Consider the following 22,494-nt stretch of genomic DNA (forward strand, 5'->3'; position numbering starts at 1 on the left):
GTCTGCTCCATTTCGCTATGAACCTAAAACTGCTCTAAGATAAAGTCTGCTTTTAAAGAAGACAAACTGCAAAATATCTTAAACTATAAAATCTGCATAAACATTCTCTGAGAAAAATCTAATCTTCAAAATGACTTGAAAGTTTGTTGTTTCCCCTAAACCATTCATAAGAATCTGACAACTTAAAGAATACCCATTCACAAAAAGATCGCCAACAGACCACATTCCCATGATGCTCTGTTCTGTTGAAGAAAAAGCAACCGTTTCCAGGGATTTATTTTCTCTCCATGTGAGATCATGAGGTGGTACACAAGTTATTCTACTTGCTTTTACAAATAATTAATATCCCTAGAAATCTGTGCAACTGTACTTGATTTCCTTCCTCTACCATAGCAGCTGCATTGTATAAAAGTCCCCGAGGCTATGTTGCTATGTAAAATGATGATTTAAGTAACATTAAGCCCTTCTTGCAGAAATCATCTTGTAGTTGTGCCAGGAAAAAATTCAATTAATGTTTTAGCACTACACTTGAAAGGCTGATGGAAAGACAGCAAAGCCAAAAACAACATCCAATCTATTGAATTCATTATTTAATTACGACGATACATGTTAACAGTTATGAATACACATACCTGTTCTTCAGTATTTTAAAGAAACTTTAAAGAGAAAACAGGAACAGAGTGAAGGGAGGATCTTACAGTTGTTTCTTTTACATTTAATGCACGAATTTGCAGCATTATTTAGTCTCCATCATCATTAACATTATCTTAGAAATTTAAGTCTCACTACTAATTACCCACTAGTGGACACAACACCAGAGGAAGGCAAACTGCCAGGCAAAACAACTCATCAAATCTTCGTATGCTGAAAAATTTTTAAGTAGCTAAATAAAAAGGGTAAAAGTTAAGTTTTCAAAAACCAAACCTATTCATGTATGTATGTATATATGCACACATATATATGCTACGGTTAAAATCTACAATAAAAGAACCACACAAATAGTTGAAGTATGAAAATAGTTGATCTTTATATCATTAGCTGATTTATTTTTTGATTTGCTTTGTTTTTGGTCTTAAGGTGATCACAGAAAGAATTATGATCTGAATGCTGATTTTTAGTCAGCAACTGTATTGGCAATATGCTCTTAAGAAATGTATTTGAGTAACTAAGATACGGAAACAACCTAAATTCCCATAGACAGATGACTGGATTAAAAAAAAAAATGGGGTATCCATTTGGAATACTATTTAGAAATGAAAAACTCTGGTGATGGTTCACCGGTGTCTTGGTGCTAAGAACTTTATGGGGATTACACTTGAGAGGAGAATGAACAACAATGTAAAAATATGTAACTTTTTAAAAAATGTATTTGGTATCCCCATGCCCACAACCCTGAAAGAAAAAGAAATGCCTATGTATGACAGGGACTACCAGTACATCTCAAAAGTGAGCCCAACTGCAGGTTTAACTCTGACAGAAATGCACACATGCTCCAAATGATACCTGACATCACTGATAATATCCCCAAACTAGAAACAATCCAAATGTCCATGAACAATGGAACACATATGAAGTGTGGTCTATTCATAAAGGGATGAAACTAAAACTATAGCTACAGGTAAAAATATAGTGGAAGCTGCTAAACATAATGCTGGGTTGAAGTAGCCAAAAAGCAAAAGAATATATACTGGATTGTGCAGTGTATATAAAATCCATTAAGAAGTCAAAGTTAAATGATACCATTAGAAATTAAGACAGTGGTGACTTCTGACAACGAAGAGAAGACTTTCCCATTGGAGAGAGCATGAGACTCTTAACTTTGTGATCATTCATTAATATGTGCATGTGAGTTTATGCTTTCTTCCCTCCTAACTTTACACCACTTTTAGCAGTAACACTGAAAAGTATGACTCTGTTAGGAGACAAAAGCAAAAGTAGTGAATCTTTATATAGTATAAACACACCATAGTAGAAGAAATATATTTCATTGAAGATAAAGCATACCAAGTGGTAAAATGTTTTTCTGTATGGCCTGCAAATGAAACAGTTTATCTCTAAATGTGCTGCTTGGGAAGACTATAAATGATAAATATGGATGGCAAACTCAGATCTCCTCAGGGGAGGAGTGAAGAGTGTCTAATACAAGTATAAGTACATGTTCTGTATGAGCAGGGAGGGGCTGTGTAACACACTGAAAGAAATAGTTCACAACCTCAACTGACTGCTGTCGTGAAAATTAAGGAAACCTCAACTACAACTGGAGTTGAAAAGGTCCACAGAGGGGGCGCTCCTGCACCACTCACCAGCATTATTTGCAGGCACTTGCTTTCTTTTGCAAGTCCCAACAGGAAGTGACCTGCGCCTATATTTCCAGACAAGAAGTTTCTGCTTTATCCTGCTGTGCAACAACACCAGTGAGAAGTGCTGTGGCCCAACCAATGAGAAGCTGTCAACCCCACCCCTTACAATTAGGGGTTCTTACACCCCCCCTCCCTCCATGTACTTAAAATTAGAAAGCTTCCTCTCCTTCACTAAGTCTCTCCATTTTCTGAACCTGCCTATTGTCCACCATTGCATATATATCCCAAATTGAAATTCTTCTGATTATTTCTGTACAAACTCATTTTCTCTGGTAAAATAACCGGTTTTTTTTTTTTAAATTTATTTATTTATGTTTACAGAACTGAAGTACAGGCCAGAGGTGTGGTGGATGAGAGGATTCACCAGAGACAGAGCAGGGAGCAGAACAGGCAGAGAGACAAAGTACACTGAGGGGAGCAGCGGATGGGCTAGAAGAGGTCTGCCTCGCCATGTGGGTCAGCTCCCTGGCTGGGGATTGATTTCGTGCTGCAGTGGCTTCAGAGAGCTTCATAATGCAGTGCTTTAATCCCTGCGCTACCAGGGAGAGCCCCTGGTTGTTTTGTTTTGTTATTTTTTTTTTAAAGGTTTCAACTTCATAGTATTCTTTAAAAAAAAAAAAAAAAGAAAAGAAAAGAAAAAGATTTATTTGTGCATATAAAACTGGGGTACAGGCCAGAGGAGCAGGGGCAATGAAAGAATTCACCAGAGGCAGAGTGGGGAGCAGAACAGGCCGACTGATGAAGTACACTGCTGAGGGGAGCAGCAGGCAGTTCAGGAGAGGTCTGCCAGGCCATATGGTCACCTCCCAGGCAGGCGGGAATCGAACTCATGTGGAAGTGGCTTTCGTTTCTTAGTGTTGTGCTTCAACCCGCTGCACCACCAGGGAGGGCCCAGTTGTTTATTTTTAAAGTTAGCACTGCCCAGGGAATGTTGGCCCAGGGTTAACAGATCATTTGGATTTTTAGAAGACATACTTTATGTGATTAAGTGATGTGATGATTTTTAAAACAAAAGGTGGGCCAAACAAAATCTTTCCAAAGGGTACCTGCTGTTTGAGATATCAGAAAAGACAGCTATGGGGAACAGGTCCTTATAGAACCCGGAAGAGGTTGACTCTCAAAGATGACATTTCTTTCTCTGAGGAGGTTGAAAAGGTAGGCATATAAAGACACCTGCTGAGCAAAACAGATCCTTCTTAAGATGGCAACAATAAGGAACAGCAGACAAAGTATGAGGAATTATACAGCAGTCAGTCATTTTATCAACAGCATGGGGAAAATGCTGAAGGCAGAGTTACCATCACTGAGACAGTAGGCAGGCTGGAGCTGACTCCTGAGGGGCCCCCCACTGTGCTGACAGCCCATATCCAGCCACACAGACGCCCAATAAACACACACAAAGGATGAATAAAGGTCTTTTAGAATTAGGTAGTGACACAACATTCTCAATGCAACTCAGAAATGGGAGACAAAAAGCACTGATTAATTGATTCAAGATGGGGAAAGAAGGCACATATTCAGGGCACCTTTGGATTCTGGATTTAACTATAAAGGTTGGTGGGGGATGAATAATTAGAAATAAAACAGAGTAGAGGAAGGAGATCCAAATCTGCAGTTAGATCACCTGCAACTGAAGATCAGCTCTATAGCCTCCTGTGTGACGTCAGGTAACCTTGCCAGGTTGTCCTCATAATTGTTGTAAGGATCAACCATGGATGGGTATTCATTACTTATTTAGGAAATATTGCCAATGTTTCCGGAAGATTATTTGTTTTTAATCAATGCTTGTTTTAGTATAAACAAAAAGTTGCACTTAGTTATGGCAGGGTCTTACTAATCCAAGTTATCCTTAAATACACAATCAGACATGAGCTGTGTCTTAAAAAAATGAAAAGAAACAAATACATCCATTTTAACCAGAGTGCTCACAATGTCTTTTAAATAACCCAATGATAATAACTTTAATAGGTAATTGCATTCAAACACAGTCATGTTACAAATTTAGTTCAGTTTGCTTTTATATTCCCTTGCAATTCTGACAATATGTTTTGGGGGTGTAACTCCAAAAGTTAACAGTTACCCAGCTACAATATTTAAAGTATATTTAAAAGCACGGAGGTGATGGCCCTCCCTGGTGGCGCAGCGGGTTAAAGCACAACACTAAGAAGCTAAAGCCACTTTAGCATGAGTTTGAATTCTGCCTGCCTGGGAGGAGACCACCAGGGCTGTAGACCTCTGCTGACCCGCCCACGGCTCCCCTCAGCAGTGTCCTTGTCGATCTGTCTGCTCCACTCCCCACACTGTCTCTGGTGAATCCGCTCACCGCCCCTGCACCTCTGGCCTGTACCCAGTTCTGTACGCACAAATAAATCAATCTTTAATAATAATTTAAAAAGTACGGAGGTGGCAAAGTAGAAAAATGAAAAAGCCAAAGACTGGAACTCTCTCTGCCATTAACTAGGTAAGATTTGGCCTCTCAGACTTACTTCCCAATTATAAAAAAGGGCTTGCTATTCTCTGACCCCCTCCCCTATAGGATATCTCTGGTTTATAATTGTCCGTTTGTTTTTGTTTTGTTGTGTTGTGTTTTGCATTGTAATAACAGCACACTTAGAAAGAGGGTGCTAATTGAGTAGTAGTTCCTAAACAGAGAAGCCCTTTAAAACTCTTCAGAGTATGTCTTGCCAAACTACATATACCTAAACGTCATTCTAACTGTCCAACAAAAAAATGTATTTAAATTGTAGTTTAATATTTTTATCAGTTATGAAAGAATGACTGAAGTTTAAATTTTATGCGCCTCTACTGCACTAATCAGAATGGAGGCACAATAAAAACTAATTCTGTATCAATTTTTTTTGATTACTTTTAGCCCATTGTCATAAATGCTAATTCTACTGGGTGGGTTGTTGTTCTTTTTTAAAGCAGCAAAGGTTTAACATTTATTAAATTGACTATTGGTTTTAATTGGCACATGTCTTCTTTGATTCCAGTGTTGAATACAGCACTACACATTTTAATTAATGTGTTATTTAAATATTAGCATTTAGTATAATTTATGCATCTAATAAAAAATAGTAAAATCAGATTATTAAAAAATGGATAATTAATTGACAAGAAAATATATACCTTCACTTGATGGAAAAAATTGGGTTAAAATCAACCTTTTCCATAAAACTTTCAAACTACAGTCTCACTATGATGAAAAAGGAAGAAATCCCTACATAAAACGATTGAACTTTATAAATGTTTCAAAGAATATGCCTTTCCACAAATTCTTTTAATTGAAGGCTGTACCACCCCAAATTACAATTATCCACTTAGAACAACTAACAATTTAAAAGTGGGAGGAGAAACACCAATCATTTACTTAAATGGGCCACATTTCAGAACACCTTGGTCCCACATTTCCCCTACCAAGAAAAGTTTTTTTTAGACAAAAGTCATTGAACCATCAATAATCCAATTGGAAAGACCACTCACTGGTTTAAAGAAACTATACAAACATAAGCAAATATTTTAATTAAGACGTATAGCTAGTGTCTGGCCATGGTGCTGTACACTCCCACATGCCTCATGCCAGCTGTAGAACAGCAACATTCAAGCAGCTGCCTTAATTGGAGATGCAGACCAACACATGCTAATTTAACTGGCCCAACTAATTGGTAGGTATGCTACATTTCTAACAAAACATACACCCATAATCCAGATGTTGTTCTCTGTCAGAGTAAAGGGTTGGTTACAAACAGTAATGAAGTTGAAATAAACTACCCTTGCTGAAAATTGTCTAGTTGGACAGTTTTACAACAGGATCTCACATTAGCTTAGAAAACCACTTCACCGAAATTGGAACATAAGCTAAATTTCAGAACTATCTTTCTGCTCAACTCGACAGTCATCAAAATGATACTTGCTAAGTGGGCAAATGTTTCTTAGCCTCACCAGGCAGAGTGGAAACATTTACAAAAGGATTGTGCTATTCTCTCTTTAAAGTCTATTGTAGACCAAATATTTATAGATGTGTGCAAAGATAGTAATTATACTTAGAAGGAAGTCTATCATGGTTAAATAAATAAATAAATAGGAATGAGGGAAGGAGGTTTCCGCATCCAGTTGTGATGGCATGAGACAAGAGTTACTCATTCACCTTAAGCTAAAAACACTGGACAAAATACATGTAACAATGGTTTTCAGACACTGGGTAAAAGATAATGAGGACAGCAATACCTAAGAGAAAGGGAAAAAATGAGGTAATCCTTACAGTTAGCTTATTGTCTAGAGAGACTTTCTAGACCAGAAATAATAGAAAGGAATTCAAATACAAGCCATTTGGGGAAGACAGAGGCCTTAGACTTAGCAGGTAGTACAGACAGAATGAACAAAAACTAAAGCAAAGAAAAAAAACAGAGAGAGATAGAAATAGAGATGTGGGGGTGGAGAGGATAGGTATGCAACATGCTATATACTTTATGTCCAAAAAAGTGGATGGTGAACATTTTAAGAGGAAACAAGCTATAAAAATGACCTAAATTTTATAGAGAAAAAAAGTAACTTCAAAGTAAGTAAATATATATAAACATCATTAACAGTGGATTAAATACTGTAGAAAAACGGTAATGAATAAGAAAGCATAGCAATCAAGAGATACTGTACAAAATGAAACATACAAAGAGAGTGAAGAGAAAATAAAGAACAGAACATTCATTAGTGAGTTGAGAGACTCCTTCAATCAGTTTAACATATATATAAATACAGACTGAGAAAAAAAGGTGAAGGATAGAAAAAATATTTGATGTCTAAAATTTTTCCAAGTATGATACAAATAACAAGCACATAAGGTCAACAAATTAAGTAGGAGAAACATGAAGAAACTTATACCCAGAAATAAAAGTGCTAAAAACCAGTGATAGAGAAAAACTTTAAATGAGCAGAGGAAAAAATAATGTATTATGTACTGTGATAAGAATGCCAACAGAATTCTTGTTGGAAACACCAAGTCAAAAGTCAGTGAAACAAAGAAGTGAAAATGTTGAGGAGTAAAAAAACCTACCAACCTAAAATTTTGCCTACCAACCCAGAAAAAAAACACATTTCAACAGTAAAGGTTTACTTTTGGACATTAGATCAGCACTATAAGGGATGGCAAAGAATGTCTTTAAAGACAAAGAAAAAAAGATTCCTAATGTGAAGAACGTCAGAAATGCTATTACATGTAAATATAAAATACTTTTAAATTTTTCACTAAAATATAATTGATTATGGAAGGTAAAATAATGTTACACAATTAATAGCATAAATGTAAAATGAAACTATGGTGCAGTCCGATACTTTCTGTACATGAGGTAGTAGACTGGGACAAGTTAAAGATGCATATTGCAAAATCTAAAGTGATCACTAAAACCAAAGGAAAAGAAGACAGAAATAATCAAAAATAATAATCAAATATAAATAATCAAAAATTTTAAAAAAAAGAGAAATCAGGGCTTTCCCTGGTGGTGAAACGGGTTAGGACGCAGCACTGCAGCCACAGCCACAGCCACTTCAGTGTGAGTTCAAGCCCTGACCCCGGAGGTGACCACACAGCAGCAGACCTCTCCTGTCTGCCTGCTGCTCCCCTCAGCAGTGTACTTCCTCAATCTACCTGTCCTGCTCCCCACTCTGTCTCTGGTGAATCCTCTCACTGCCACTACACCTCTGGCCCGCACTCCAGTTCTGTGTGCATAAATAAATAAATCTTTTGGGGAAAAAAGAAAGAGAGAGATAAATCCACACTGTTGAAAAGATACCCACTTTAAATCGAAAGGACATAAAGATTAAAGATAAAACTGAAAAATATATGCCATATTAACAATATTATTAAAAGCTGGGACAGAGCCATCCAATGATTATCACCAAGAATAAAGATCATTTCATAATGATAAAGGGATAAATTCATGAAGAGGATATAACACTCCTAGATGTTAATATATCCAGTAGAAGAGAATTAAGGAATAGAAAGATGATTATAGGCAGATTACTCTCTTACTAATAATTGATAAGAGCAAGGAAACAGAAAACAATATGAAGATACAAAAGACTTGAATAATACTAGTAACCAACTCTTTTATCAAGACTAGTAAGTGCTCACTTAAGTGTAGGAAGAGAAAATTTAAAAATTACCAGATAAGGACAAAAATAATGCTTTAAATTTATTATGAATGTTAGAAAAATCAGTCTCACAGAAATTAGTTCAAGCAGCCACAAACTGTCATTTAATAATGCATTAATATAAATTTTGTAGACTTTTTATAATTTGTAAGTAAACAGTTATATAGGAATCTACATTTTGGGCCCTCCCTTGTGGTGTAAATGGTTAAAGCACAGCACTAGGAAGCTATCTGCAGCTACTGAAGCACAAGTTGATTCCCCAGTCAGGGAGCTGAACTACATGGCATAGCAGACCTCTCCTGACCTGCCTGCTGTTTCCTCAGCAGTGTATTTTGGTAGATCTACCTGTTCTGCTCCCCACTCTGTCTCTGGTGAAGCCTCTCACCCTCCATACCTCTGGCCTGTACTCCAGCTCTTGTATGCAAAAATAATAAATCTTTAAAAAATAAAAAGAATCTAAATTGTGCAAAATTCCTAGTGAAAGTAAATCCTTGCCAAATTAAATATAGTTTGTAATTTTAAATAAAAAAACTATGTATCTTCTTTCTGATCATATCACTACATGAAATATAAAGCTACTATAATGTTTGACTTTTAAATGTTCTACATAGGTTTTGTCAGGTAGATATATTATCTCTGCTTCCACAAACCATTTGAAATTGTAGCAACTAATGACTTCATGAAAGGACTGCCCTTCTAAACTTCAGACAATGTATAAATCATTTTATCTAATTACTCAACCATCTTCTGTGGAAAGCTTTTAAATGTCAGCCCTCTGACAAATGTGGTATCAGAAATGATAGTGTGCTCTCCATAATGTCTGCATAAATATAATTTCTGTGATTGTTAATTGACTTTTAAAGATACTATACTAGGCCCTCCCTGGTGGAGCAACGGGTTAGGATGAGGTACTGCAAGCCAGGCACAACCGCTTCCATGCAAGTTTGATTCCCTGACCCGGAGGTGATCCACGTGGTGTGGCAGACCTCCCTTTACCCTCCTGCTGCTCCCCTCAGCAGTGTACTTCATTGATCTGCCTGTTCTGCTCCCCACTCTGTCTCTGGTGAAACTCTGGCTTGTTACCCCACTTCTGTATGCATAAATAAATTAATTTTTTAAAAATATTACACTAATATCAGAGTGAGTAAAGTATGAGGAATCTTTGGTTACCTGGACTACACCTAAATACTAAAATTATTAAAGAAAACTCCAATTCGTGGCCTCCCTGGTGGCACAAGGGGTTAAGTCTCAGCATTGTAAAGCTATCTGCAGCTACTACAGCGGCATGAGTTCAATCCCCAGCCAGGGAGCTGACCCACATGGTGAAGCAGACCTCTCCTGTCACCCCCACTACTCCCCTCAGTAGTGTATTTCAGTAGATCAGCCTCTTCTGCTCCCCACTCGGTCTCTGGGGAATCCTCTTACCCCCCCACACACATCTCTGGCCTGTCCCAGCCCTTGTATGCATAAATAAACAAATGTTTAAAAATAAATGAATAAAGTGAATAATTGGATTTTTTTAAAAAAGAAAGAAAACTCCAATTAGGATGGCAAATTCATTGTGATATATTCATTATCATATAATGAAATAACACACAAAATTAACACTTCTAGCTACAGGAGAAAGACTTAGCTTGCCTAAAAATATATGTAAGTGGGTATGTAAACTATATTAAAGTCAACATAGAGAGCTTATGAATTAAACAGTATGAAACCAGTTGTTGAGAAGAAAGTTCATCTTTGAGAAAGAGCCTTCTCTTAACAAGAAAATTATAAAAAAAATTATTCTGTGCCTTCAATATCCAGCCTGGACTGCAAAGGTTCCTTTCCTCCCTAACAGCTTGTCTGTTAACTTTTGAGCATTTATGTTCACTTTTGTCATGTCCTTGAATAACTTTTTAACAAAAATTTTCTTTCTGAAAAAGCTAGATTTCCTATAAAGTATTGCTTCTCACAGCTACACTTTACTTCAGTTACTATTACTCTAAATCAATAAGCATTTCTTGTTTTGGGGATGTATGTTCATATTTTGTTGTAATCACTAGTCTCATAGAAACTCCTTATGACCTTGTCTTCACAAATTTGAGCCTCAAATTAAGAATAATGAAGTTTTTAAGAATAGATTTCTTGCCCAAGCTATCACTGGTATTTTTCAGACAGCCACTAGGTAGCACTATTGAGCAAGGAGGCAATTTGGAAGAACTAGATGTTTAGTATATTCTTTCTATCTTTAATTCGCTCAGCTCTTCTGACTGTAACCCTGTTTGTAAAGTCCCAATATGGGAAAACTAATAATGAAGGGTATAACTAATAATGAATATGGTGTAACCTTACATAGTTTTTGGGATGGACAGAAACATATCCCTGATCCTATGTGAAGACTGTAACAACTATGAACAAAATTATTCTTGAGGCTGTTTCTAAGTATAAAACACCCCTGTTAATTGGTGCCACTTTTAAAGCACACTTGATAGAAGCCCCTGAGATTAATCAATGTCTTAATGTCCATCATAAGGTTTGTGCCCTCAAGATAATCATTGACTAAATCATTAGCTAGCTCTGCGTTATACCCCAACAGGGGATTCCATTCTGACAGTGTTAATTACTGTAATAAATTAATCAGAGACCATTTCTTTTTAACAGGTGGTTCATATTTTTCCTTCAAATCTGACAAAAATTGGAGATCAGGAAATGGAGTCTTTAGGATAAAAGTGCAAAAAAAGTAGTCTTGGTCAAGGCTGAACTCTTGACAATTATTTTTTTTTAAGATTTACTTATTTATGCATACAGAGTTGAGGTACAGGCCAGAGGTGCAGGGGCGGTAAGAGGATTCACCAGAGACAGAGTGGGGAGCAGAAAAGGCCAACTGACGAAGTACACTGCTGAGGGGAGCAGTGAGCAGGTCAGGAGATGTCTGCTGCACCATGTGGGTCACCTCCAGGGCTGGGATCAAACTCATGCTGAAGTGGCTTTAGCTTCTCAGTGCTGTGCTTTAACCCTCTGCACCACCAGGGAGAGCCTACTCTCAACAATTATTTATACAGCAAAATATTCATGGGTTAGGCTCCTTCTAGTGTAACCCACAGCCACCACAAGCAGGCTACCAGACAGACTGTATCAGGAAAAAGACAGTATTTGCATTGTTCTTTTATTCAACAATCAAGCACTTCATAAAAGCATGTTATTCACCCATGATGAGATAAAACATGAATTAATGTAAGACTGAAACCAAGGAGAGAAATTTAATAATAATTTCAAGGAAACCTCTTTTCTTCTTAATTTTCCCCTTCATGGTAACTGGTTATTTTTGGGCAAATGGAATGAAACACTTTGAATGGTATGTTGCTCCTACTGATCCCGCAAAATTCAGGAAAAGTGTTCTCCAGGAAACCTTAAATAGTTTATAAACTGTGGCAGATTGTATTTTCCAAATCCAGATTTTATTTTCAAAAAATATCTCTCTTCCCACATGTTCTTCAAAGTTCCCATGTCACTCCCACATTAAGAAGTGAGACTATTCCTGTGCCGTTGAATCTAAGAAGGCTCATGAATGCTTCCAACACAGCATGATGAGAGTTACACTAGCTGAATGCTGAGAATAAGTCAGTCAGTCACACACACACACACACACACACACACACACAACACCACAGTTCCCTTGGAACATTTAGTTTGGGGGAGGAAAGTTATCCTGTAGAAATCCAACTGTCCTGAGAGGGTTCTGCTGGTCAAGCTATATCCAGGCACTGGAGCCATGTTCCAGCTGAGGCTAGCCTTCCATTCTCTCTGTCTTGGCACCAAATTTGTGAGAGAAACCATCTTAGATTTTCAGACTACTCACAAGCTGAGAATGACCAAATGACATCAATAATGCAAAGAGGAGAAAAAAAACTGTCCCTAAGTTTTGGCGGCATTCCTGACCAGTTCTGACCAGCAAAATGTGTAAGCATCTGAAACAGTTCTTTTTCATTAGTAAGTTTGGGGTGTTAAGTTATTCACCAATAGTAACTAGAACATAAACAAATCATTACACTTAAAGTTAAAAACTGCATAGGAAATACACACCAAACTGAACGCATTCTCTGCAAAACTAGTCACAACAATGTCAAATATTACACACATGTCTCTACATCATTCGTTTTACTTTACATGGCAATGTATTTATTTACATAGACTTAATGAGAATCTATGCTTCTTCCTACCAGGATATAATTACAGAAAACAAGTTTGTAACCATGACCATGCCAGAAATGTTTCATTTAATGGTAAATCTCATCTAATTAGGCATGACAAGCCCACTACTGAGGAACAACGACTGCACTCCCATCTATGGAAACAATGCTTCAAAGGCCTTTTAGAAACTATCCTGGTACCTACTCTTTGGCTTTGAAAGTCTCAATTTTATAAGGAATACAGAATGTCACTCTTTGGAAGGCCAGTTAACAATGAACTTGGGAATCTTGGAGTTAGAGGATAGCACTAACAGTCACAAAATCTACAGGTAAAGCCAGTAGAGATAAACTGGATGATTTTGGGTTCCCAGTTCCTGATTTTGGAATATGTGAACTCAGACAATACAAATATTTCTGGTACTACAGAAGAGACAAGAAAATGTGACAGATATGACCCTAGGGGCTGAATGATCTTAGTTCTCTAATCATAATATCATGTGGTTCTAGTTTTATTAACATAAAAAAAGTCCATTTGTTCACTTAATGTCTCATTGTCCATAGGTAACAGACATAAGCACTCACAGTGCATTAGAAAGTTATAGAACAAACTTACTTGGTCAATCTGCAGCTTAACTGCACCAATTTGACAGTAGAAGGAATGAAAAAATGAAACTGATATTTTTTATCTTATTCTATTCCTCAGTGAACTATAGACCAGTAAGATTTCTAAAGAGCCTTGGATTTTAAAAGACAAAGCCTTGAAATTCCAGGGCTGTCCTAAGGCTCACACCCTGAGATAAGTTACCAAGAAGAGAAAACATCATGTTCAGTTTTTTGTTTAATCAACGAAACGTGTATTTCCCCAAATCAAAGCTGATTATACAATATGCAATCAGAAATGCCAGCCACATAATATAAGTATCATCACCTCTATAGTCTATGAGCTGTCTACATTATGCTGTATGAAGTAAACTCACCTCAGAATTAAAAAACTATCAAGTTTTTTTCTTTGACAAGTCCAAATGGAGAAAAACACCTAATATATTAATAATCAAGACTAAAGGTGATGATAAAATAAGATTAACACAGCCTGCTGAATTTCAGCTTGTCTTGAAAGGTGACAGGTGTCTTTCCAAAGAACTATAATTTCACCCAAGCAGGCAATGCTGAGAAAGCATTTATCCATTACTAGTACAATATTCAGTTCCCTACTAAAAACATGTAACCCTTTTAAATTTGTTCTGAAGAACTTTGATAAGTAGACAGTCCTCGTATGTATAAGGAATTGCTTCTAAAGCAAAGCAATGCCAAGTTTGCATAATGACAGTCAATGACAGTGATGAGGGGAGAAGAGCCAGGAGACTGCCTATTTTTTTTTTTTTTCCAGTTGGCACATAACTTCCTTTTGAATCTCCTTCTACTCTTTCCATCAGATAAGAAGGAAGGAGAAGTAAGTTTAACCCAGTAGGGTAATTTTAAGGACTGCACTGGTAAAAACAGGTAAGCCTCGTTAAACTAACTCGCTTACTTCGGTTTCCTGACTGAACTCTGGTACAGAAATTGGTACCAAGAGTGAGACCCCCAAAAGTTAATTTCAAAGAATTTTTTTTAAAGATTTATTTATTTATGCATACAGAACTGGGGTACAGGCCAGAGGCTCAGGGGCGGCGAGAGGCCTCACCAGAGACAGAGTGGGGAACAGAACAGGCAGATCGATGAAGTACACTGCTGAGGGGAGCAGTGGGCGGGTCAGGAGAGGTCTGCCACGCCATGTGGTCTCCTCCGGGGCAGGTGGGAATTGAACTCATGCGGAAGTGGCTTTAGCTTCTCAGTGCTATGCTTTAACCCACTGCTCCACCAGGGAGGGCCAATTTAAAAGAATTTTAATGTTGGTTTGGCTCGATGCAGTAGCATTGCAATTAACCAAATTAACACCAGTTGCTAGTCATAAGAAAGTTTATGCTGCAAAGTGCCTCGGGACCTCGGAGTGGCAGTCACATTTGAGTTTAGGAGTAGAGAGACTAGTATGGGTGGTGTCTCTTGAATGAACCAGAGGCCCTTACTGAACAAAGAAAACATGACAAGCTTGGGTTCTCAAAATTTCAGCTGACATTTGGGACCAGAGAACTTCCATTATAGCCCTCACATAAATGTTTATGTCTCCTGGCCTTGCAGCCACGCTGCTAACATCTGTCTTAAGTGTGTCACATGGCAACTAGTATTCAACTCAACAAAATGCTCAAATATCGTTCAAGTATATTATCTGATTGAGCAATTTTTGCTTGGGCTGGGGCACCTGTTGAAAGAGTATCATCAGGGAGCTCTTCTTGTGTCTGTAGTGAGTAGATGCTGGATTCATATCAGAGCATTCCAAATTCAACACTTGGTTTCATCAAAAGCTTCTATTTTCTGCCTATGAACCTCTATTTCTAGCACATAGTAGATGCTTCATTAACAACCAATTTTATACAAACCATTTGTATCACCACTAGAGTTACTATACACAAGAGTACAAATAACCAAGAAAGAAAGAGCATAAAAATAGGGACAGTATTATATTCATGTACTATTTAAGCAATAACTACCTAGGGCTCATTAGTGCTACAGCTTAATTAAATTTCACACCTTAGCAAAACTGCAAAACACTGTGTGTCTTAGACCGGCAGGGTTGTGTTTACACAGTCAAAACCTTGGAAGTTAATATCTGTAAATGCCAAAGACTGTGTGTGTGTGTGTGTGTGTTGCTCACATTTATAGAAATCTGTTTATCTGGAGGGTTAGAAAAAATTCCGCATACTAATAATACAAGTTTATAGAGATCATTATTTTTAACCTACAGATGAAGTGCATCTCTGTGCAATCTCTCTGGAAGGACAAAGGATATAATCATCTAACTTAAACTTACATGGCAAGTCAATTACATAATAAATTTAGGGGAAATACATTATCAAACAAATCTTCTGTCATCTGAAGAATTGGGGAGTTTATTAGTTGACTCCTCAGGGTCAGTTAAAGCAAGGAATCTTAAAAAATGGTAAATACACATCACAACCATTGTATTTTTTTTTTTTTAAAGATTTATTTATTTGTGCATACAGAACTGGGGTACAGGCCAGAGGCTCAGGGGCAGTGAGAGGCTTCACCAGAGACAGAGTGGGGAACAGAACAGGCAGATCAACGAAGTACACTGCTGAGGGGAGCAGCGGGCGGGTCAGGAGAGGTCTGCCACGCCATGTGGTCACCTCCAGGGCAGGCGGGGATCGAACTCATGCGGAAGCGGCTTTAGATTCTCAGTGCAGTGCTTTAACCCGCTGCGCCACCAGGAAGGGCCACAACCATTGTATTTTAATTTAGACCTAGCGTTAAGTGTGATTCTTTCACTGAGAGTCTGGGTAACGCTGAATGTTTGAGTTTACATCTGCTGGCTGAAATTCTAGTAAGAACACACATAATGTGTCTTTCACAATGACAGTTTCAATTCTTTTAAAATGCAGCCAAAACTTCAACACATATGAACAATCAACAAGTTTCTTCTTACGTTTTACACTTTGTTCCAATATTTTACATTTATCCCCACTTTGACAGTCCATTTTGGAAAGAACTCACTTTTTCCCCCCCCCAGAGCATTCAACCTAGTTTTTGTAACAGTAACTCCCATTTTTACAGTGACAGTGCATCACAGTTTATAGAATATTGAATAGCCTGTGCATCCAGCATAAGTAAGTTAGGGACAAAGTTAGGGCTTTTACTAAGTGAATAATGTGACTTATGACTGGGGGATGGCAGAGTGCATAAGATCCTCCGGAGAAGCCTGCCAGTGTCACAACAAGCAGGCTGGGAACACCAATCAATGTGCTTTACCAGAAAAATGTACAGACTGATTTATCCATCTGGGGGGTTAGCTAGGTGCCATCTTTGCTGTATGGTAAGTCAGGTCTTAGCCATGGCTAGCTAAAAAGAAAGTTCAAGATGTCACCTGCATATATGCAACCGCTTGTATTTTTTCCTCAGTCACATTTAGTCATATCTCTGAGAAATATTTAGAGACCACGAAGTTAAAAGAGTAAAAACAGGGCCCTCCCTGGTGGCGCAGCGGGTTAAAGCACTGCACTGAGAAGCTAAAGCCACTTCCGCATGAGTTCGATTCCCGCCTGCCCCGGAGGAGACCACATGGTGTGGCAAACCTCTCCTGACCCGCCCACTGCTCCCCTCAGCAGTGTACTTCGTAGATCTGCCTGTTCTGCTCCCCACTCTGTCTCTGGTGAATCTTCTCACCCTCCGCATCTCTGGCCTGTACCCCAGTTCTATATGAATAAATAAATAAATCTTTTAAAAAAAAAAAAAAGAGTAAAAACAACGATGCAAAAATACTCCATGAAGGAACAGAAAGGGAAGTCAAATGTTTAAGTACATCATGATAAAATAAGAAGTTGACTTTGGACAGCAAAAGCTAAATGTCAGTAAAAGACATTTAAAGCAAATTATAAAGGTCCTATAATAATTTGAAAAATTGATGTTCCATCTTTAAAACACCCCAACAACATCATGAAAGAGAAGCTTTCTGAATTAGAAAAATGTCAGTGCTAGTTACCTGCTTGTAAACATGAAGCTTAAATTAGCTGGATTCCTTCTATAATCATGAGGGGTGGGGAAGGTGTTGGGAGAACTTACTTATTTCACTGGAAACCTGGTTCAGCTTATCCTGTGATCTGCTGATAAGGACAATCTTCATTCCACGCTTTGCTAACTGAAATAATAAAACAGGCAATTTCATTTATTTATTTATTGCACAAAAATATATTTTTAAGTTATTTAAGCAGACATGATATTTCTGACACAGTAGAAACAATGTATCTCTGGTACTTAACATTAGCTGAAGTTTTTAATTTCAAAAATCAAAACTACCCTAAGATATTCTTTCATAGTCTTACATTTTTATGCCAAAAAAGGGCTTGAAAATTACCTGTTCCGCATATGATTTTCCAATTCCATCAGTGCTACCCGTGACAACTAAAAACAAAAAGAAAAGTAACAGGTTAGTGTAAGAAGTACAATGAGAACGGATCTTAGGACCCACCAACTATACACAAAAAGATTTTACTAATACTTTGATATAAAGCTGGAACAATACCAGTAGTTCATATTTATTAGTGAATACTCACCACCGTGGCTAAAATTAAAAAGACTGCAATACCAAGTGTTGCGAAGGATGTAGCACTGTAAATTAACACAATCATTTTGGAAAAACTATTTGGCATTATATCTTGAACTAAACAATAGCTGCCTATCCTATGACCTAGTAATTCCCAAGAGGTTGACTATCTGTCCACAAAAGAATGTCCATAGTAGCCTTACTGATGCACAGTAGATAACCATTCCCAAATATTAATGTATCGAAGGAATAAGTAAATTGAGGTATGTTCAGGAAATGGAATACTAAACAGCAATAAAAAAAGAACTACCAATCTACGCAAAACACAAACAAATCTATCAGGAATGCTGAGTGTAAAAAAGCCTTATATAAATGTGTGTAAGTGGTTGCTTCCTTTATGAAGTTCAAAAACAGGTGAAACTAACCTATGATAAAAGAAGTCAGAATATTGGTTACCTCTGGGTAAAAGAGCAGATGACAGGAAAGGGTCTGTAGGTTTGGAACCTTTCGGTGGAGGAAATATTCTATATCCTGATATGTGTGTGCGTATGCAAAAATTAATGGAATTGTGCATTTAAGTACACAATGTGTAGGTAGCTAATAAACTAATTTGTAAAATGATGAGCAATTGAAAAGTGAGTAATGAAAGCAAGTGAGTAAGATTTCTTCTATGGAAAGTACTTCCATTTTTTTTTTAAGATGTATTTATTTATTCATACAGAACTGGGGTAAAGGCCAGAGGTGCAGGGGTGCTGAGAGGCTTCACCAGAGATAGAGTGGGGAGCAGAACAGGCAGATGGACGAAGTACACTCTGAGGGGAGCAGCGGGCAGGTCAAGAGAGGTCTGCCACACCATGTGGACCACCTCCAGGCGGGGGACTGAACTCGCACTGAAGCGGTTGCTGCAAGCTTGCAGTGCTGCGTCCTAATCCGCTGCGCCACCAGGGAGGGCCCAACATTTCTATTTTAAGTCCAAAAACTTTATGTAGCAGAAACATTTGAAAATCATACTGGATCAGGCAACATCATGGGCTCTTAGCTCTGAAACACTGGAAGCAAGTTTGTTACAAATTCAGGGCATAGCTGTTTGCTCCACAAATTTAAGGATAACCCCCCAAATATAAGTTTTTCCAAACAATTCACAGGTTATAGAGAATAAACAGTGGTTTATAAACAGGGGATTTTCTTATATATTTATCCTAAAACCACTTACTTTAAATGATACCAGATGGCTCCAACTTTTAATATTTAGAAATGTGGCAAATACATCAATATTTTCCTTGCCAGATTTTTCACTGGTTCCAGATTACTTCAAGCAAGAGAAATTTCTCTCTTCTAAACACCCACACCTGCACATCCCTTATGGCGTTTCCCACTCTCTACTTTGATTGTATTTTTTCTTACATGTGTACAGGTCTTAGTTCTATCAGACACCGGGCTGCTTGCAATGTGATAAGCACAAGTAGGTAGTTTTGCCAAACGCATGAATAATGCTCAGGATTTAGTTGATTACCAACTGTAAAACACGCAAGATATAGACTGCTCTCCTGAGCATCTGGTTTGTCAAAGTTCTCCACTTTCCAAGTTCACGATCTTCCATTGTCTATACAAGCCCAACTGCCACTGATCTATCTGTATTACCTTGGTGTGCAGGTAATTCTGTTTATTCTCCATAACTGTGGAGTAAGCAAACCTTCTCAACTGATTACAGCAGTAAATCAATGACAGTATCAAATTTCTCAGATGGGAGGTTTATAAGTCCCTTAATAGGTAAATGCTCAAAAATTAAACCACAGTATATGGGTAGGTGTCTATGAAGAAATGCTCTATATGTTACATAATACTATAAAGAGTGCATCTAAACTAGCATATCATACTTTAAAAACTACTCTGGAAAATCTAGAGTATGCTAGAACTAGATATTATAAATATGCCTAATGGATATTATGTCTTTCCAAACTCTCCAGCTTCTGGGGTTTGCAGTAGACACTATTTGAAAGCACTGGCCACATTCTCCCTTCCAACTCAGCAGTCCTCACATTCAGTCTTTTTTGGCCAGGACTGTTACAGGCTACCAGCTCACCAGTGCATCCCTCCCAGTTAACTGTGCTCAGACAAGAGACGGCCCCAAGGTAACAACTGCCACCCAAATGTGGCCCCCAAACTACCCCCAGTTAGTACAGGTCTTCAGACTGCTCTACCCTCCAAGTCTTCCAGCACCAATATTGCTTAAAAAGTGTCTCACTATTCTGATTTCAGATGATCTGTAAGCAACCTGTTTTGTTTTGCTTGTTTGTTTTTGTCACTGTGGTTTTTAAGATTATTAATCTTTAGGACTCTGTCATGCTAACACACGTTAGAGTGGGTGTATTTCTATTCTTTGGTTGCATCACGTTGGTGGGCCTTAAAATTCATAAACTTCACTTACTCCTTTGAAAATTTCTCCTCTTTTTCTCTTTCTAGAAATCACTATAGTTACCAGATGGACATAATAGTTTCTCTGTTGATTAGTTTTCTTTTTGTTTGACTTGACTGAAAATTTTTTTACTTTCATCTTCCAAACCTTCTATTGACTTTTTAAATTGAGGCTGTCACATTTTTTTTTATTTTGAAGAGTTCTTCCTTATTCTGATTGTTCTTGATCTTTTTGTAAACAGCATATTGTTCTTATTATAGATCCATTATCTTCTCTTATCTCTGAGGACAGTAATTAGATTCTGTTTATATATTTAAATTTTCTTCTACAACTGATATCCTGCCCCTAAATTCTTTTTGATGGTTTGAGTCTGTCTCATGATGGAAGCATTAAAGTAGCAGTAAATGTGCATAAGTGTCCCTCTCTTGAGGCCATCAATGCGCCAGCTAGCTTTATAGTTGGGGAAACTACTAAAGTCTGTGTCCGTCTGTCTTCTGGGCTCCTTCAGCATCTCTTAAGAGGCATTTCTAGTTTCCCACCTCTGGCTGCTGAGTAGCTGGGCAGCTCTCTTAAATCTGACTTGTTACTCCACACCTGTTCTCAACCAGGTACCTCTCTCCTCTGCCCTCTCCTGTATGCTAATTTCACCTGAGGACATCTGGCTCAGCATCCTGCCCCATCCCTGTCTTTCAAAGTACCTGCTCTTTCCCGTTTTCTGGAGTCAGGAGGCAAACTGCTTGCTTCCCAGTGCAGGCACTCAGTGAGTCAGGTGTGTAAGCCAGTGCTCACCTCCATCTCACATTCCACTATTGGGGAGGAGGGAATCTCAGCAGCTCCCCTGGGCCATCAAAAGGGAGCTTTCTGTTTCTTCTTCTCCTAATTTTCAGAGACTATTTTCAAAAGCTAAAAGACTAGAAATACTGTTGTTATTGGGTCATTTGAAAGCTGGATGTTTCCCGAGGTTCCTCTTAAACATCTTATGCTAAAGTAGGCTAACTTTAGTTGAGAATGAGATGCAAAGCACACTTCTCAAAAGAATTTGGCTTTATGCTCCCAGCAAGGACATTTTTTCCTATCATCTCCTGCTATTAACTATCAAACTTAGATCAGTTTTTGCAAACCATTATGCTCACCACTATGGAGAATACACTGATATTCAAGATGCACTTTGGACACTAGATATTCCATAAGCTACTCCTTTCCTGGTCAGGACTTTTCAATATTAAGTGGAGACAATATGACTATAAATACTAAAAATTTAGCCTCTGATCCTTTTAGATAAAACCACTTTTCTGTATTCTAAAACTTCTCAAAACCAAATTCAGCATCACATAGTTACATATACAGCAACTACTGCCTCAGAAGTAGATTTCTCAAAGAAAACAGAAAGGTACAGAAATTATTTTTAGGGACACAATGCAAAAATCATAAAATTGAAGGTGCAGAGCCTTTCTCAATCATCCCTATAAGAACTACAATAGTTGACAATAGTCAGAGGAATCTATAAAAGCCAGGCATTGGGGTCTCAAGTATCATTTTCCCATCAAAGGAAATGATAAATTGTTTAAATCTCTATGCCATATGGTCAGTGATGTTTGCAATAACGTACATGACCAAGACATCTGTCAAACTGTGGTCAATTATATTCAATGCGAAAAATCTAAATCTGTTTAAGACATAAAGGCTGAAGACACCAACACGGTCCTTTTTTGCATTTAAAGTTATAATCTTTGCCTTAAAGATCACATATCTTCCAATGGTAGTCACTGAGATATTCAGATAGTAAAACTCTTAGTCAAACTCAGTAATTCTTTGTTTTTATAAAATAATAGTGTGATCCTCACTGTCAATATAATACTATATTGCTTGGGCAATCAATTTTTAATCATTAATTTTAGTCAACTAATGAAAGCATACCATCTTACATCAAAATGGGGGACAAAGAGATCACTGGTTTTCATTCTTCTGATTGCTGGCATTTTAGCCATGTATATGTATTACCTTTACAAAAACAAAAATTTAAGTTCTTTCCTACTATACCAAAAGGATGACTGACATCAACTGAGCCAGCAAGTTCTTCATCTATCCCAGCTGTTTAAAAGTCAATGTGGGCCCTCCCTGGTGGCGCAGCGGGTTAAAGCACAGCATTGAGAAGCTAAAACCACTTCCGCATGAGTTCGATTCCCGCCTGCCCCGGAGGAGACCACATGGCATGGCAGACCTCTCCTGACCCGCCCGCTGCTCCCC

General features: G+C 37.8%; 1 protein-coding gene across 1 annotated transcript in view; it reads right to left on the reverse strand.

The window, feature by feature from the left end:
* Positions 1-22,494, reverse strand: part of HSD17B12 (hydroxysteroid (17-beta) dehydrogenase 12) — a 130,157-nt gene that overhangs the window by 62,959 nt on the left and 44,704 nt on the right. The window contains exons 2-3 of the mRNA XM_004682891.2: positions 17,643-17,689; positions 17,351-17,426 (exon numbers count right to left, since the gene is read on the reverse strand). Coding sequence (XP_004682948.1) covers positions 17,351-17,426; positions 17,643-17,689 — 123 coding nt within the window. The remainder of the gene's footprint in view (positions 1-17,350; positions 17,427-17,642; positions 17,690-22,494) is intronic.

Source organism: Condylura cristata, unplaced genomic scaffold (assembly GCF_000260355.1).
Source record: "Condylura cristata isolate star-nosed mole 26May11 unplaced genomic scaffold, ConCri1.0 scaffold00015, whole genome shotgun sequence".
Taxonomy (NCBI): domain Eukaryota; kingdom Metazoa; phylum Chordata; class Mammalia; order Eulipotyphla; family Talpidae; genus Condylura; species Condylura cristata.